The sequence below is a fragment of the Sturnus vulgaris genome, chromosome 1 (assembly GCF_052056855.1).
Source record: "Sturnus vulgaris isolate bStuVul1 chromosome 1, bStuVul1.hap1, whole genome shotgun sequence".
Lineage (NCBI taxonomy): Eukaryota > Metazoa > Chordata > Aves > Passeriformes > Sturnidae > Sturnus > Sturnus vulgaris.
This window is the reverse complement of record NC_142243.1, coordinates 71,906,786-71,924,793: the sequence shown is the minus strand read 5'-3', so window position 1 is coordinate 71,924,793 and position 18,008 is coordinate 71,906,786. Positions and strand designations below refer to the sequence as shown.

At 43.7% G+C, this 18,008-nt stretch overlaps 1 protein-coding gene and 1 long non-coding RNA gene across 7 annotated transcripts in view; one reads left to right on the top strand and one right to left on the bottom strand.

The window, feature by feature from the left end:
• RREB1 (ras responsive element binding protein 1) overlaps window positions 1-18,008 on the top strand; it is a 121,475-nt gene that overhangs the window by 85,827 nt on the left and 17,640 nt on the right. For all 6 annotated transcript variants that reach the window (XM_088169669.1, XM_014885837.2, XM_088169681.1 and 3 more), the window contains 2 exons: window positions 11,638-11,827; window positions 13,378-16,117. In XM_088169669.1, the coding sequence (XP_088025795.1) occupies window positions 11,638-11,827; window positions 13,378-16,117 (2,930 nt within the window). The remainder of the gene's footprint in view (window positions 1-11,637; window positions 11,828-13,377; window positions 16,118-18,008) is intronic.
• LOC148225297 (uncharacterized) lies at window positions 4,296-13,835 on the bottom strand. The gene is made up of 3 exons (XR_015805353.1): window positions 13,685-13,835; window positions 8,809-9,043; window positions 4,296-6,364 (listed from the first exon to the last, which is right to left on the bottom strand). It is a non-coding gene; the product is annotated as an uncharacterized LOC148225297 (long non-coding RNA).

Here is an 18,008-nt window from a genome sequence, read left to right as displayed (position 1 = left end):
CAGTCCTGAGTAGAGGTGATTGAAGTCCTTTTGGTGAGGCTTAAGGGTGTTTTTTGAGTGAAAGAGACGAAGAAAAGAGAATATATTGCTAAGGTCGTAGAGCATGAGACCTGTGTATATGGGTGTACTTGCGGCAGGGAAGCAAACTGCTGAATGTTGAAGAGTTTCATCAAATCCTGGTGTTGCCTTATTGTAGAAGACAAGGGGAAATAACTCTTGTTGAAGTTCAGACAAACAAAAAAGCACAGTAACTGTGTTGTGAGCAAAGGGCAGGGAGTGTAACACCCTCGGTCTCCTTTTATTGCCCGTATTGTAAAAGCAGAGTCACTTGCTGAGGACCTGTGAGGAAGGTATCCGATGTGTATCCCAGAGTCAGATACTCTGCGTCTGGTCCTTCATTTGGAGCTACTGCAGTAGGCAGTAGCCCAGCAGAGAGTGTTTTGTCATGATCAAAAATAAATGGTGCTCAGTCTGCCTAGCCAAGGCTTTTCGTTGTAAGGGCGCAGGTCAAACATCCAATTCCTTTTTGCTCCCCTAACTGCTATGAAAAGGATTGCAAACTGGCTCTGAAGCAGTGCACCAGTTGCACTGCCTCGATGGTGGCACCAGCCTTCCTTCAGGGGTGCATCCGCGGCCGTGGCAAGGTGCCAGGGTGGGCAGGAGCTTCTACCTGGCTTCCCTGTGGTCCTTTAATCCTGCCATTTCAGTGCTGCTGTGAGAATACAGCCTCTTGCCCCCAGAGCTGTCTGAGTCTGTGTGTCCCGGCCACCCTCTGCTAAGTAGCAGAAAAGGTAAGGCAGTCTGGCAGCCCTGGGATCAGTATGTGAGCAGCTAATTTACAGGGTGGGCCGTCACCCTTCCAGATACTGTCAAATGAACAGCTTTAAATCACAGGGTTAGCTGTTCAAAGTCAGATGAAAAGACACTTCCCATTGTCTTGCCCAGAACTGCTTTTTCATGTAAAACCCCGAGCAGGGAGCACCTCATTGTTTACTTGCAGCAGAATAAACAATACTTAATCCACTGATTGTGTGAGAGGGGCTCCCGCTTGGGAGAGTATCTCTTGATTATGTAAAATCCTAAATCGTACATCTTTGTCTCCTAATTACGGTAAGAACTGGCCTGGTCTTGCGAGCAATAATAGGGCCCTTTGTCCCATTGACAATGGGCTGTGGCACTGCATCTCCTTCAAGGCATTACACCCCCTGGTCAGTCTCTGTCTCTTTGAAGCCCTGGGTCCTGCACCCTAATTAATGACATGAACTGGCCCGGGCAAGGTTGTCTGCAGTGTCCATTAGCAATAGGAGGTGGCCCAGGGGTGCTTTCTGACCCCCTTGGCCTCTTTACCTGGATTATTTAAAGAAGTCTGCTTCCCTGCAGCTGGGGCCTCAGAACATTGTCTATTTTGGTGAGTTTGTATCTGAGTGTTGATATAATTAGCAGAGAGCTGGAGCGCTGCACAGCCAGTAGGGAAAATGAGAAACCTCACGGAGCAGGGGAGTTTCTCTGGAAACTTTTGTGGTGCAGGGTTGCTGTCAAACGTGAAACTGTGCTTGTAAAGGTCACCTGACAGCTCTGAGCAACGTCAGCAGTGTAAGCAGAGGAGATGGGAGGATTTCCCGGGGAGAAACCTCTCCAGATGCTATGCTGGGTTTCTCCTCTTTCCTTTGGCAAATACAATGGAACAGGCTTAAGGTAAAACGTAAGAAAAGTAAAGTAAAGTTAAACTTTTTTTTAAAAGTACATGAACTATAAAATTATTCTCTTGGATTTCACTGTAGCCACAGCATACCCTTTATGTTTCTTCTCCTTCTCATCCAGGAGGTTTAGTGCAGTATGCTGTACCAAGAACTAAAGTATTTTTCATTTTTCCTTCCTCACAGCAGCAAAGAGACCTTTATGTTGCGAGAGGAGAGGAGAGGAGAGGAGAGGAGAGGAGAGGAGAGGAGAGGAGAGGAGAGGAGAGGAGAGGAGAGGAGAGGAGAGGAGAGGAGAGGAGAGGAGAGGAGAGGAGAGGAGAGGAGAGGAGAGGAGAGGAGAGGAGAGGAGAGGAGAGGAGAGGAGAGGAGAGGAGAGGAGAGGAGAGGAGAGGAGAGGAGAGGAGAGGAGAGGAGAGGAGAGGAGAGGAGAGGAGAGGAGAGAGCTGGTGATGGTGTTACAGTTACCTCCTTTCTTAGACTCATTCCAGCATTGTTTCTCAGCCAGGATAGTTGTGCAGTTTGAATGTGGTAAAAGGCTGCCTCTTAATAAACATCATGAGGCTTTCTGATCACATTTGGTTCAATGTGGCATTGCCTCCACTGACAAGGTTTGATTTTGCTATATTTTTGTAAGATACGAGAAATAAGTAGACATTGCAGTGTGAAAGTCACTCTGCCTATGTCACTGAGCTGACCTGGTGACCAAAACCAGTAGATGCCTATTGCCATGAACAGATTCAGGGGAGATGAAGTTTTTTGACCTTCTACAGAGCCTGTCCAAACAGTGATATAATATATTAAGATTTGTAACTTGAAAATCTTGGACATATTTTCACAAAGACAACAAAAGCAGTTCTCTTCCCCCAGGGTTATATGCTTCTGTAAAACCTCCAAACAAAGGAAACCAAAAGCTGTTCACAGCCTACCTTGTTCTACAAAACAGCCTGCCCAAGTTTTGCTGAAATTTTGTAGAGGTTGAACACAGCCATGGAAAGCTGTTGTTTTGAACAGCTCACAGATCAGTAACAGGCACAGCAACAGAAGAATGCAGGCCCTGGAAGGAAAAGTGTTAGAAGTTACTGACCATTAGGATTTATGGTTATCTGTCTCTGGTTTTGCCAGGGTAGCCACTGGGTGGTCTTGTTTTTGAAAACAGTCATGGGTGGAAAGTGCTGTTGTTGTTTCTTGGTGTTATGTGGCTTCACCGACATGGAGCAGACAGCTTAAATGCTATAGGAATGGTCTTCTGGACTCTGTGGGTAAACTGATCATATCTGTCATGTGCAGCTTGCAATTCAGGCAGGCTGGTCACCAGGTTTCCCCCTTTGCCAGCACATCCACATTCTTCATTGTATGGTGGGATGCTGCCCAGCACCTGGACCTATGTCCCAGTCTTAAATCATTTTAGACAACGCACATGAGCAGCCCCATTTAAGTCAAGACAAGAGGAAGTGGGTTTTGGGTGAAGACGATAACCAACTACTTAGAATATGGCATGTTTATTGCCCAGTTACTGTTCTTCAAGGCAGTTCTGCACACTGGCTTTAGGGAGATAAAATAGTCAAGAAAAGAAATGAATGGAGATTTAAAATGTATGGACATTATTTCAGTCATTAGCACCAGTAGAAAAGACTAGTACAATATCAGGTTATTTTTGGAGCAGTAGTGTGACTGTGTAAAAGTACATTGAACTGAATGTTAAAAGGAAAAAAAGAAAACAGCCAGAAAAAGACCCTTAAGTGTCATTCCTGTTTTTACGAATGCCTATCTAAGCAAGTTTAGGAATTCACTTTCTATCTGTTCTCTCCTTATATAGTAGAGAGTAATCCTTCTGGCTTCCTTATTCTGAAGCACACTGCATTCTACTTGTGGCAAGCCTTTTGTGGGAAGAGGATGTTACTGATGCTGCAAACTTGCAGGAGTGAAGGTGTTTGAAAACTAGATGTTGTTTGCAATTAATTTTACTGTGAGAAAAAAACTACAGGTTCAAGGTGGGGAGAGGAAGCTTCTTCCTGGTAGTTGACACTGCTGTTACTGGAAGCAACTTGACAGATGAATGATGAGTCATCTTAATTCAGAATTGTGAGGTTATATACTGCTTTTCTCTTTGTCACAACTGTTGGTAGGCACATAGCCTCATTCCTTGTTAGCGTTTCAAAATAAGAAACATTGTGCTCTTTTAATGAAGATGGATAATTCTGAGGTTGTTGTATCCTACACAGTTGTTGAGAGGGATGGAGAGCACTCCAGCATAGACATGTTCATGGACATCCTTGAACTCTGCTTTTGGCATACTATGTTTTGGGCCCAATATTTCCTTTTTTAGTCACTGAGATTGTACCAGCAAGGACAGTTTAGGTAGAAGTTACTCTAGAGTTACTGAGTACTAACACAGCTAATGCTACTAAACTTGTTACAGCCAAAGATGGAGGTGACAAGGGGCACGTGACATTGCTAATTCAGCTGACTTTCCTGCTCTGCTCTGCTCTCAAGCTGCTTGCTCAATGTCTTGCTGATAGAAACTAGGAACCAACTCCTAATCTCTTGCTGGCAGCATTTTCAGTGCAGGAGAAATTCCATGAGACAGCTGATGATGATGAAGTCCAGCTCTGGTAAATGCTATGACCAGAAATATGCTGTGGTACAATGCAGTTCTTGGTAAGGCAGAGGAGAGGGTATGCAAGCTGGTTGAATGCATCCTTTTACTGAGCAAATGGAGAAGTAGAATCAGTGGGTTGTCTTGCAAAAGCAGAACAGAACTGCACATTACGTGCTCTCTGAAGTTTCTGTTCAGAAAAGAGAGCTGGGAAACATCTGAAGAGCAACGCGAGTCCAAAGCTGGCCTAGAAGTGGTCAGCTCACATCAGGGAGCTCATTGTGTGAGGGAACTGGGAATCCAGAGCAGCCGGATAGAAATATTGGCTGGTGAATGGACACAGGGAGTGATGCTCTCATGTGAAACTGTGTGCTGTGTCACATGGTGTTGAATATCTTAGCTTGGCTGCCAGAATAGAAAGTGGGTAAATGCAAAGCTGACTGTAGAGGAAAGCTGCTTGTAAAAGGGCATGCAGGAGGGAAAAGGGGCTGAGCCAAAATACGTTATTAGCACGCCTGCCTGATCCTAAGGAGCAGGATTTGTTTATGCGCAGGCTCTCTCCAAGTGCTGGGTGCTGCTCAGTGTGTTGGCAGTCATGTCTGCATGCTGAGCATTTCTTAACCTGCAAATGTAGATAAGGGCAAGGGTCTGCAGATTCAGCTGCACCTATTTGTGAGCCCTGTTGTGGATGCTTGTAGGATGGAGAAACCCCTGGAGATGTAGTTCTCCTTATGTTACTCACGAAAAGCAATGGGGTTTTTTAACATGGGAGACACATAGATTTCTTTTTAAACTCTTGCTATTAATTTTAAAATTACAGAAGTACTTGGCTTCTATATTTGAAAGATGTGTTAGAAGATAGGAAGAGCTTTTCATTTCTTACCTTGAAACAGGACGAGAAGGTTCACTTGAGTTGGTGTGCACAAATAGGCACTATTATTCTGGATGGTGTGCAGCTTCTAATTTTGGTAACTGTAGAGGACTATTCTGGTCAGGTTTTTTTCCCCCTCAGATACATTTGCCTTTACTGTTAAACCCTTCATTGTTATATAAGTTGATCTTCAGCTCTTTCTCTGTGATTCTGTCCAGCCAATTTGTTGGTTTTTAAAACTTTGACCTTTATTAAGTAAAAAAGTGATTATGACAAAATGACTGCGTCGTGTGGGCCATCTCCCATTTTCACTTTATTTGTCTTAGTTGCATGTTAATTCTGTTGAAGTAAATGTAGAGTAAGCTACTGTTTCTCCAGGGCAGAGGTGTTTAAATCTGGCACTGTTGAAGTGTTGCAGGTAAATGCAATTCATTATAGTGTTAGGAAGAAGGTTTTACTCATTTTTCTTTGCTCACACACAAAGGAAGTTAAAACACAGCATGGCTCATGCTTTTTATTAGACCTTACAGCAGTTAATTTCACTGGAGGTAGTCTGACGGTGGGAGTCACTGGTGCAGACGCTGGCTCTGCTGCATGCTGACAAATTTCTGAAGCACAACATCACCCTGGATTATATTGGGTCTGTCCTGGCTCCTGCACGATACTTTTCTTGCCTGGACCACAGTGCAGCTGTAGGAATGCACATAACGCTGTGCATCCCTCTATTAATAGAAGGGTTGGTGCAGGGGGTTCAGCCTTAGCTGCACCCAAGGGTGGCTTCTTGGAGGGAGAGGATTAAAGAGAGTAACACAACACATCGGTAACAAAATCAGACAGCCAGTGGGGCGGTGGAAGGGGGAAGAGTTAAAAGAAAAGTGTCTCCTTTGCCGAGGCTGTGAGGCTGCACGCCCTGAACATCCAGCGGGCTGTGTCCGTCCCCTTAGGCACAAGGCAAGGGGAGGGAGGGGAGCCTCTGCAGCTGGCAGGGAGCTGGCTCCTGGTGCTGCCTGCGGTCCCAGCACAGCCCATAGCGGTGGGCGAGGTCGAGATGGCAGAGCAGCAGGTCCTTCGGGATCAGACACGCCATGGAGCTGCGGGGGAGGAGGGAGGCAGGAATGGGCATTGCAGGACAGCAGGAGAATCCAGAAGGATCGCTAGGAGCGGGGTTCGCAGCACTGCTGCTTTTCCATCACTCATCTGCAGCAAATGGGAGAGATTAGTGCGGCTGTTGGATGTTATTTCCCAAGGCCCTGGGTGTGGAGGCCAGGAAGGGTTGTTTTTTTGGTTTTTTTTTATCCAAAAGGAGATGAGTATCTGGACCTGGGTGGGGTTGCACAGGAGCAGAAACCAGTTGGCTCTTTCTCATCTCTCTCACTTTGCCTTGCCCCAGAAGAAGTGAAAGAGAAGCAAAGAAATCCTTTCCTGAAGGGGAATATGTCTGTAATCTGCTAGCTTTTCTTTCACAGGTGGTGAAAGCTCTTGTGTTTAAAACCATCCTTTCTCTATCTCCCCCTCCTTGTCAGGCTCCCCCGCAGCTGGGCATTGCCAGTGTGGAGGCTGGAAGCCTGCTCCCACCACCGGTGTGGACATGAGTCATCAGCAGGGAATCACCAATCTTTCTCTTCTGCCCGGCTGTATTATTTTTAGGTCAGCATAGGAATTTCTTTGCTCATGAGAGCCACATTAATTCTGCAAATAACACTAGAGAGAAAGGAGAATAATAACAACAGAGGTAGAAAAACACACGGTATTGACTGGGAATTTCAGTGGGAGGAGTTAGACAACTTCATAACTTAATTGTGTATTAATGACTTCTGTCTCAGGATACGTTTCATTCTTCTTTTTGTTTTCCTTGTTTCTGTTTGTGGAAGCTGCTAAAGAGTGCAGACAGGAGAGGAACAAAGTAGTACCAAGCTTTTTATTTTTGATAAGGCCTAGAAATTAAGACTGTTTTTATTTGTTATCATCCACCATATGAGCAATTTTATATTAGTGAGCTGCATGGATGAAAACTTCAGGTTTTAGTCTGTGTGGTTTTAGAAATACAAGCAGAGTAATGGTAAATGTCACTTTCTCACCAGCAGTCTCTAGTAATACAGAGCATAGTGTTTGTTTAATTTCTTGGTAACATAATGATAAATACAAATATTTGGCATTTTCGTCTTGAAATACAGAATCTAGAAGGATTGAGTGGTTGTCTGCATTACTCTTTATCAAAGTCTAGACTGATTAATTTTGCTAAAAATTTGTCTCTGCTTTTCCTTTCTAAAATGTCTTTCAGTTTCTTAAAGATGAACAGCTATTTCCTCTGCTGACATATTGGAGTTGTCTCAGAAGAGAGTGTAATGCAAGGCAACAGGCACCGCTTATGTAAACTTTTCTTGCAGAGATGTCACTTAGCAAAAGTGTAGCAAATCTTGCCTTGCCCCCTTGAATGAACAAGCTTTGCAAAGCACTGACTCTTTCTTAAAGCCTGTTGAAATGCTTTTATATCCTAATTAGCATTACAGATTTCAAAAATACTAACTTATTTTAGGAGAAAGCTTTTCAATGGTGTTTTTTTACACAGAGATGCATACACTTGTCTGCATTAAGAAAATAAAAAAAAAAAAGGAAAAGAAAAAGGTGTACTGGTATAATAATAATTAATCAGACCTCTCTAGTGTGATACATGGCTTGATCACCAAGGGCAGCCTAGTTGTTGCATTGTTATGTTTTGGTTCTGCTTTTGTGTTTCAGGAGTTCTGTTGCATTACCTGCTTTTTTTTTTTTTTTTTTTGACACCTCTGCCAATGAGCCACAGCCTTCGTATTATATTTGCGTTGTTACAGATACAAGCGAGTCAAAAACATAAAGGCATTTGAGAATTAAAATAATTTTAAAGGGGCCTTAGCTGCTAAAAACAGTTTTTTCCTTTTTACTTAAAATTTAATCTCTATGCTTGGAACTGAACAGCTTTTTTGTCCCTACTCTGCAATCATATTGATAGAAAAATTGAAGACTGTGGCCAAGACTAGCAATCACATGATAACACAGCAGCTTTTATTAGATACATCTGGGAACTTACCTTGCAAGTAGAGTGCTTTTATCTCTGCACAGGTGTTGAGCCATTGCTCGGCCTGTTCTGCTAACAACCTCAGAACCTGTTCCCATCACTGTTCTCTGCAGCCATGCCATCCATGTTTGACTTGGAACTACACATGAGCAGACTTGTGAAATTTTAAGGAGAGGGAGGCTTTTCTGTTGTTTTGTTTCCTTCTTTTTTTAAGTTCATCATGAGTAAACTATTACCATATGTTTCAGATGCTTTATTTGATATGCTGAACTTCTCAGACTTTCCACAATTACCAATAGTTTTTTTAAAGCAGTTTAAACAAGATGAAAAAATGTTAATATCATGTAGGATTCCTTTCTCTTTCCTTTTTAGACTGTGGGTCTGGATTTAAAAGTACTGTAGGCAGTGACACTACCCAAAGATGGAAAATAGTACTGATGCCAAAACAGAGAAATTAATAGTCAGACCTCCTTTAAAAATTTAATGCTTCCAGTTAATGCACTGTTAGGCATGGCAGCTTACTCCATTTTAAATTAACACAAGACTTAATCAATGCAGCATGATGCTTGCCTTAACTAGTTAGTACCTGTAAGCTTTTCTTGGAAGTGCTAGGTGTCCGTCCCTGGACTACAGAGGAAGGCAGGACATCCACAGCTCCTTCCCATGCTCCAGCTCCCATGTGGTTCTGTAAGCTGTGCCACCAGGACAAGGTGCTGAGCCAGGGTGCAGTGCATTTATATGCCCTGAAGAGTCTGCAACTTGAGATGACAGGCATGATTTATCTGGATGTTTCTTTTTTCAGCCAGGTGCTTCTTTCTGACCTAATAAAAAAAAGAACTTAATATTTCTCCTAATTTCTCTTTTTGTTTGCTGCTTCTTCACTCACAGCAAGGAAAATAAAAGAAAACTAAAGAAGAAAGAGAAAAATAAATATGCTTAATAAAAGAGAAACTTTATATTCCTTTTATAAGATACATTACTTCTGTTTGGGGAAGGGGAGGTAGTTCCCTTTGCGTGGAAAACACCATGTTTAACTTGCAAATTTTTACTGTCCTTAGGCTAGCAGTTGATACAGGTGTACTGTGAAGGACTTTCACATGGGTATTTGCTCTGAAAGATTAACTCTCAAGTGCAGCTTTTGATGGGAGACCTAAATAAAGTAGTGCTGAAAAACGTCATGTTGCAAGAGGGGGGTGAAGGGGAGTGCAGGATGAACAAGGCACACCTCCCTGCTGTGTGGGATGTGTGGCTGCTTGACAAGGAGCACTGTCTCCTGCTCAGCCCAGATCTTGGGGTTACAGTGGCAGGAGCCAGTGCTCCCAGTGACTCTGTGGTGCCATCGCTGTTAGCTGTGCCTGCCCTGTCGCACACAAGGGGATACAGCTCCTGCACTGGGCTCCTGGGCACAGGGCAGGCCAGAAACACTGGGGCCCCAGAGATGCTTCAGGATGCCCCAAGGTCAAGGTCTGTGTCCCTTTGCAGAACAGCCTGCAATGCTTCCAGTGGTGCAGGAGAGTTGTTTCCAAGCCCTCCTTGTTTGTATATTGACATACCAGGAGGAACATGTCAGAAGCACTACTTGTTTTCGTGCAAGGCATTTTCATCACCTCTAAAAGCAGTTTATTTCAGCAGCCTGCAAGTTCTTCAGGTGGCTACTCATAATTTTTTAATACTCTCCCTCCCGCAGTGGTTTTGGTGGTTGTGTTTTTATTTTCACTGAAGATCACAGAAGAGGTGCTGCCAAGTGAGCTGGAGGAGAGCCGTAGATCCTGGTGCTGGAGAAGTACTGTGTTGGCCATCCCCCCTCCCTGAGATTGTTGTCACATTTGGCATACCTCTTAAAGTAAACATTAGCTTTGTAAATGGCATTGGTTGGGTATTTAATGGAATGCAGGAACTATGTCAGCAGTAATTATACAGGTAGGATGCAAGTGAATTGACAAGAGAGTTAAAACAGATTAAACCTTCAGCGCATATTTATGTCCAAGCTTTCTGGGTACTGTGATAACAATGGCTGTGTTATATACACTTCACACTTGCTTCTTTCACCACTCAGGGACTATGAGTCCAGTTGCTTTGTGAGTGACTTGGTTATCTCTTCATTTTCAGAGAATAAAAAAATTGCTGTGGGAGTTTATGTAGTGATAAAATGAACAACAATGGGAGTTTGTTAGGGACAGGACAGGGAGGGGGTGGTTTCAGGATTTTGTCAGAAGTCATTTCTAATTGCAGGATGTTTTTTTAATGAGTAGGCACATGTCCTTTTCCTTGATGTAGAGAGCAAAGACAGTATGGGGAAAACCAAGACCAGGGGCAGATGTGAAAGATTTCTAGTGCATATAATGTTCTCACTGACAAAATCTCTCCTTCGTATCCACTGGTGTTTTGCTTCTGGGAAACCCACGCTTTGGGAGCTGGACCTGCAACCACAAGGAACTTGAGGTTGAGTGAAACTGTGTGTCACTTATTGAATGCAGAGAGGACGTGACCTGTCATGCTGCAGAGCTCACATTCAAAATATTTAAAAGGCGGTAGGCTTTGTTGACGTGTTGGTCAAATGTTGCTGCATAGTCCTTTCTGCATGCAGCATAGCTTTGGTTGTTTAATGCAATGTTTTGTGTGAGAAGCCCTTGTTTAGCTGAATTTGGGATTTGAGAACTTAAGAAAAACAAGAAATCACAGCAATAAAGGTGTGGGTAGGAAAAGACAGTACTTCTGCATTTTTCTTCAGGGCAAACTGCTGTGAAAGGAGTATAAAGGTGTTAGAAGTGTTGAACCCGTTTCAGGTCTTCCTCCTCTGAACCTTTCTCCCATTCAAGGAGTAGTAGTTTTCCTTTTCAAACATCCATTTCTCGTAACAGCTTTGAAAAATACCAGTGGAAGTTTATGGAAAGGCAGTGTGAGGAAGATTCACATGCAGGTATTTGAGTGGCATGCAGTAGTATGTTTTAAGCAGTGGTTATGAAAGGTGCTGTTTTTACATTTTCTTGCTACTTAGGTCAGATTTAGCCTCTCCTTGTCGCAGATTTTTTTTTTTTTTAATGTTGTTTATTTTAACAGTACTTGTCAGTAAAAATGAAACAGCGTAAGGCCATTGAAATATTTTTCGTTGGACAATAAAAAGGTTTTCACAAGGCTGTTCTCTCAGCTGCTGTTGTAACGTCTGCCCATTGTCAGTTCTCATATTCTTTAAACTTCCAGTGGACTTAATAACCAGAAACTGGTAGAAGGTGACTGTGACCAAAATGGCCTTTTGTGGTGATAGGTTTTGACACACTGTGGCCTTATTTTGCATTTAACAAATTCTTGGTTTCATGAGGTGGAGGAAAAAGGATGTTCCTGTGCAAGAAGAATGCTAGTTCTTAAGCTTGCAGCAGTCACTAAGTCATTTCTGTTTTATTCCTTTCCTTTCCAGGTGCGACATCTGTTGTATTACCTTTCGTACTCATCGGGGCTTACTGCGCCATAATGCAGTTATCCACAAGCAGCTTCCCAGAGATCCCATGGGAAAGCCTTTCATTCAGAACAACCCTTCAATTCCAGCAGGCTTCCATGACTTGGGATTCACGGACTTCTCCTGTAGGAAGTTCCCCCGCATTTCTCAGGTACTCTCTGCTTTTTGTAGCTTAAGGTACCAGCTGCTACAGTGCTTATCTGATGAGGTAATTGAAAGATTCATCCTGCATGTAGAATATTTTGTGGAAAGTATATCACCACTGTTTCTGTAGTCTTCAAGCATTTTGTCTCTCCTTTTTCTTTTTTCATCTAAACAATATTGGCACTGGGGGCTTTTTTACCATTACAGTGGATAACTGTCAGTGTAAAGACGTATAAAAATTTTTGAAGGAAAGATTTGGTCATATTAGATCCTTTCCCCTTTGAGCATACCCAAAAAATTCCTACATCTGAAATCAACAGGGAGTACACATGGTAAGGAAGACATTATTTATTTTAGTTTACTCTAACAAGGATGTAGTTGGCGTATGAAAGTTTTTATTACAAGAAGCTTTGAGCAGTGGTCTTATTAACTAAACAGTGACATCTTGAGTGATTCCCTCACAAAGTACTCTGCAGTGTTCCTCATGTAAGGTTTGAGGGTTCTGCACCTTTGAGGGACAGTGGATGGGGAAAGTCAGGGAGGTAGTCTGCAAATATTTTTTCTGAGAGCCATAAGGCTTTCTTTTGGGTGGTATGACTCCTCCCTCTGTCAAACCTTGCCTGCCTTAGTTTGGGTCTGGATGAAGCTGCATATCCATTAAAAAAATCAACAGCATGATCCACCAGGACCATGCTTAGTTTCTGCATTTTTCTATTCTTCTGAGATTAAAGCATTGATTTCCAACTCTTCTGACTGCAAAGTGGTAGACTTGAAATTTGCTGCTGATCATGGGGAGCATGTAGGTCTTTCTGTCTGTTACAGTTTTGGTATAAAACTTAAAAAATGAAAAGAAAGAACTTCCAAAACAAAGTTTATTTCTTTTGTAATTAATGACAGACATTTAATGTTACTAAGGGATTTGAATGTTGATATTTTCCTTTTGTAATAATTTTGCTTGCACTGTGAGAGAAGACTTATAAAGTATTTAGAGTCTATAAAGATCTTGCCAGCCATCTACTAGTATTTTTCTTGGGAGAAAAAATGTAATCAGACTTCCCTAACCAAAAACCACTCTGCTTTAGGCTCTGAGTTTCATTGATCTGCTTTTGGGGGATTTTATTTTGGTTGGTTTATATTGGTTTGGCTTCTTGGAGGCCATTATTTTTTTTTGCTTCCTCTCCTCCTAGTTTCTTTGTAGTAGAGCTAAAGGAGATAGTCTACTGCCCAGTTTCCTTGCTATCTAGTATACTGAGTACTGAGGCTCAATGACCCAAGAAGAGTTTCTGATAGGAAAGTTTAGGATGGAAAACAATTTTGAGAGCCTGAATAGCCTTATGAAGGAGTTTACCCTTATAGAAGGGAATTTGTGGAGAATCCCTAATTTGGATACACCCCTTAGGAGACTAAAGGCTGTGAAGTGGGAATATCTCTATGCCAGGTAGGTGAAGGCTGCCCTAAAGCTCCTAACAGTCAGTGGAAGAGAATGAACTGGTTTTGTTTTGCTGCAGCCTTTCCAGTTTGAGATTCCTACTCTAAATATTTTTGCATGTCTTGCAGGTCTGGTGTGAAACAAATTTGCGAAGGTGCATCAGTGACTTCCATCGATTTATTTGCGAGATGTGTAACAAGGCATTCCCCATGCTTTCTGCACTCAAACTGCACACAGAAACTCACGTGGTGGATCAGGGAAAAGACAAGCACAAGCCCCAGTCCATGACCCCACCCAGTGAGAATCCAGACCAGAAAGCCTTCATGGCATCCTTGGGCCTACAGTACACCAAAGACATCAAGCCTGTCAAGCAGGAGGACAGTACACAAGACGAGGTCCAAGAAATGCGGCTCAGAGCACTGAAGAGTAACCTACCTCAGGAACCTGGCAGCACCAGTCTGCTCAGCCTCTCTCCTCTGGAAGCTGCCTCCATGGGAGGGTCATTTTCAGTCCTTCCCCCTACAAAAGAAAACATAAAGCTTCTCTCGCTGCAGCCTTTCCAGAAGGGTTTTATTATCCAGCCTGACAGCAGTATTGTGGTGAAACCCATCTCCAATGAGTCTGCCATTGAGCTGGCAGACATTCAGCAGATCTTGAAGATGGCTTCTTCTGCTCCTCCTCAAATTAGTCTTCCTCCACTTTCTAAGGCACCTTCTGTCCCTGTGCAGTCAATTTTCAAGCATATGCCACCACTGAAGCCAAAGCCTTTGGTAACGCCCCGAACAGTTGTCGCAACCTCTACACCTCCTCCTCTTATCAGTGCCCAGCAAGCCTCCCCTGGCTGCATCAGCCCAAGTCTCCCACCTCCTCCTCTGAGGCTGATCAAGAACTCAGTGGAGTCTGCCTCCAACTCTCATCTCTCCCAGCCAGGAGCCAAATCAAGTCCTTCTTCACAGTTGCTCCTCCAACCCAAAGTAGAGCCTTTAACTCAGCATGAGATGAAGACACAGCTGGAGCAGGACAGCATCATTGAAGCTCTCCTGCCTCTAAGTATGGAAGCCAAGATTAAGCAAGAAGTCACGGAAGGAGACCTCAAAGCCATCATCGCAGGGGCAGCGAACAAGAAGACGCCAACCATGAGGAAAGTTTTGTACCCCTGCCGTTTCTGTGACCAGGTGTTTGCCTTCTCTGGTGTCCTGAGAGCTCACATCCGTTCTCACTTGGGTATCTCTCCATATCAGTGCAACATCTGTGACTACATTGCGGCTGACAAGGCAGCACTGATCCGGCACCTGCGGACGCACAGCGGGGAGAGGCCTTACATCTGTAAAATCTGCCACTATCCGTTCACAGTGAAGGCCAATTGTGAGAGGCACCTGCGAAAGAAGCACCTCAAAACAACCAGGAAGGATATCGAGAAGAACATTGAGTATGTCACCAGCAATGCTGCAGAGATGGTGGATGCCTTCTGCTCCCCAGACACGGTGTGCAAGCTGTGTGGAGAGGACCTGAAGCACTACCGGGCCCTCCGCATTCACATGAGGACACACAGCGGCTGCCAGAAGAAGAAGCCATTTGAGTGCAAGGAGTGTGGCACGGCCTTTTCGGCCAAGAGGAATTGCATTCACCACATCCTCAAGCAGCACTTGCATGTGCAAGAAAAGGAGATTGAGAATTACATCTTAATGGTGGACTGCAGTGCCCAGGAAAGCCAGACAGACCCTTCTTTATTGGAGGACAGCACTTACATGGACCACAAGCCCATGACGCCTTTCCTGGAGCCACAGAATGGCTTCTTGCTGGGAACATCATCTCACGTTTCCATCAAACGTGAACCTGTGGGCAACTTCCCCATGGATTTTGATGAGCCGTTGGATTTCTCTCAGAAGAGCAAAAGCCTGAGTGCTGTGCAGGTGAAGCAGGAGAACTTGTTTGGTTCATCTCTGTCCCTTTATGACTGTTCCATGGAGCCTATTGACCTGTCCATCCCCAAAATCCTGAAGAAGGATAAAGATGATGCCCCCTGTGAAGCCAGGAATCAAGAGCTGGCTGCTTCTGGGAACAGTGATAAAGCCTATAACTGTCTGCAGTGTCCTTTGGTTTTTGGTGCCAATGGGAACTCGGAAACAAACCGGGGTGTCAGACATCCCCAGCCACTGAAAGGTTCGTTGCATTTGACTGTCCCGATCATTTCCCCGGCTCTCGCTGGCAATTCTGCCTTGCTGAGACCCCTGAGGCCTAAACCACCACCACCACCTCTCTTGCCAAAGCCTTCAGTAACTAAAGAGCTGCCACCATTGGCTTCCATTGCACAGATCATTTCATCTGTGTCTTCTGCTCCCACTTTGCTGAAAACAGAGGCTGCAGACGCCAGTCCCAAGGCAGTGAGCAGCTCCACTGGGTGTGACAAATCAGGGAATGCCAAAGCTAAAGTGACAATCGTGAGCACCGTTCAGAGAGACTCCAGCCTGCCCAGTGACCTGTCTCAGGCTTGTGATCCAGAGCAGTCTCCCATCGCTGATACTGGGTTGACTAAGAAAAGAGGTAGAAAGAAAGGAACAAAAAATAAGCCTAAACTTAGCAATAGTGTGGATCTGGAGTCAAGTGGGGAATTTGCCAGCATAGAGAAGATGTTGGCTACCACAGACACTAACAAATTTAGCCCATTTCTGCAGTCCACTGACAATTTCAAGGAAGAAAGTGGCAGAAATGGAACAAGTGAGGATGAGAAGGAAGCTGCCAAGGATAAGCTGCTGAGAGGGAAGAGGAACACGTACTCAGACTGCCTGCAAAATATCCCCTGTCCTTACTGTCCTCAAGTCTTTCCATGGGCACATGCCCTGCAGCGGCACATGCTCACTCACACAGGTAAGAGTGCTCTGTGCTCACAGTAGGTTCTATGTCCTGAGATTGTTCCCCATGGAAGAGCCTCTCCATGGAGGAATCTTCCTTTCTCTAGTATCTGAACTGTATTCTTCTTTATTATTTTGATAATCCCTAGCTGTTGCTGTTCCATAGTGGTGGTGGTAGATTTTTCAGAAATGGAATAATCTCTTTGTCTTTGAGTATCAGTGGGTAAATAAAACTGTTGATACCCATTTGACTTCAGTGGCATAACTTAGTGTAGCTGGAAAAAGGCTCAGGTTTCAGTTGTTCTGTTATTTTTGCCTTGTCTTGAAGGGGAACATGTTGAATATTTCATTGTGCCTTACATGCTTCGTTTGTTTGCTTCTGATGACTGTTTGTCTGCATCAGTAATGATAAAAAAGATCTTTAAAAATGAGAGACAGTAAGTGTAGAACTGTGGCAGGAAAATAAAATAATACAGTGCTTAGCATTTTTTTTTCTTGTGGTGGCTTTTATTTAACAGATCAAAGGAGGGTGCGAGAAACTGCTCATCCTGAGCATTACGTAATAGCTTGCCTCTAGGAAAAGTTTCTCCTCAGAGATAGACAGCTAAAGGTGGGCACATGCCCCAAGGTGTGGAGATATGTATGGAATCTCTAGCATTGTGCTGCTGTGTAAGTAACCTCAGACTTGGTGTAAACAAAAGGAGGAATTGGGTAGGGAGATTTATTCTAGGTCTGGGGTTACTTTTCATTCTTCACTATAAAGGAAATACTGCATTGAACGCTGTGCTGATTTGAAGTTCCCTCATTCTTCCACCCACACTGTAAAAAAGTAATTAGTAGATTCTCATTCTGCTCTAGAGGGAGAGGACAAAGCTCTACTTTCTGTTGTGCCCTTTTAAGTCAGTCACAGTTGTTGATATTATTTACTTAATTATGCATTTCAGCTCCTGGCATAAAAAATAAAAATAAGGTATTTTTATAAGAAACATAGGGGATTTGAGTATAGCCTTATAAAAGTTAGCGGGGGGTTTTTTGTTTGGTTGGTTGTTGTTGGGTTTTTTTGGTTGTTTTTTAAGAAAATGAGGTTTCCTGAAATGACTGATTCATATCTGTGCTAAAGAGGGAAACCTGAAGATATAAAAGAGGTTAGCTAAGAGGTTTAAAGGGAATCTGAGCTGTGGAGCAGTCCCTATTACAGTTTGCTTTGGGTGACACAAGGACGTAACTTGCAAGGTATCAGTGCAACAGTGAGGCTATTGTTTTCTGGTCCACAGAGACCAAATTATTTCGTCTTATTAAGCATACAGTTTACTTTCTGGTGAAGGAGAGCTCTTTACTCATATCTCAATTGTTTTCCAACACCTTGGTCTCCAAAAAAAATACATAGTTACTGAAGAACTGTTCATGAGACAGAAAACAATGGACAGGCTTTTCCCAGACTAAGAGGTTTGACCTGCTTATTGATGGCAGACTTCCAAGGTAGCAGCACTGGTGTAAACCCCTAGTGAAGACAGAGAAATGCACTCAGCCATGAATTATACTGGTAAAACTTGTCTCCCTTACGACCACCAGGCTTGGAAGGAGACACTGTCCTTTAAAGCCTGTGCTGCAATCCCCACAAAGAGAGCAAGCAGCTGTGGTCGTAACAGGACTGAATCCTCACCACAGATACAGGATTTTTTGTGGTACTGCAGTAGTGGCAATAATCACATTCTGGCTGATGTGCTCTGGCAGTGGTAATACTGAACTCCTTTCTAATCATCTCAGTGTTGAGAGAGACTTGATATGCTGGAGGACCACCCCACAGCAAGCTTTGGCTGGCCTTGAGGCATCTGCCTTCAGATGGCATGAGCATTGTTCTCTTTCTAAACTGGGAGTTTCCAGCAGCTCTCCTGTGGGAGCAGTGT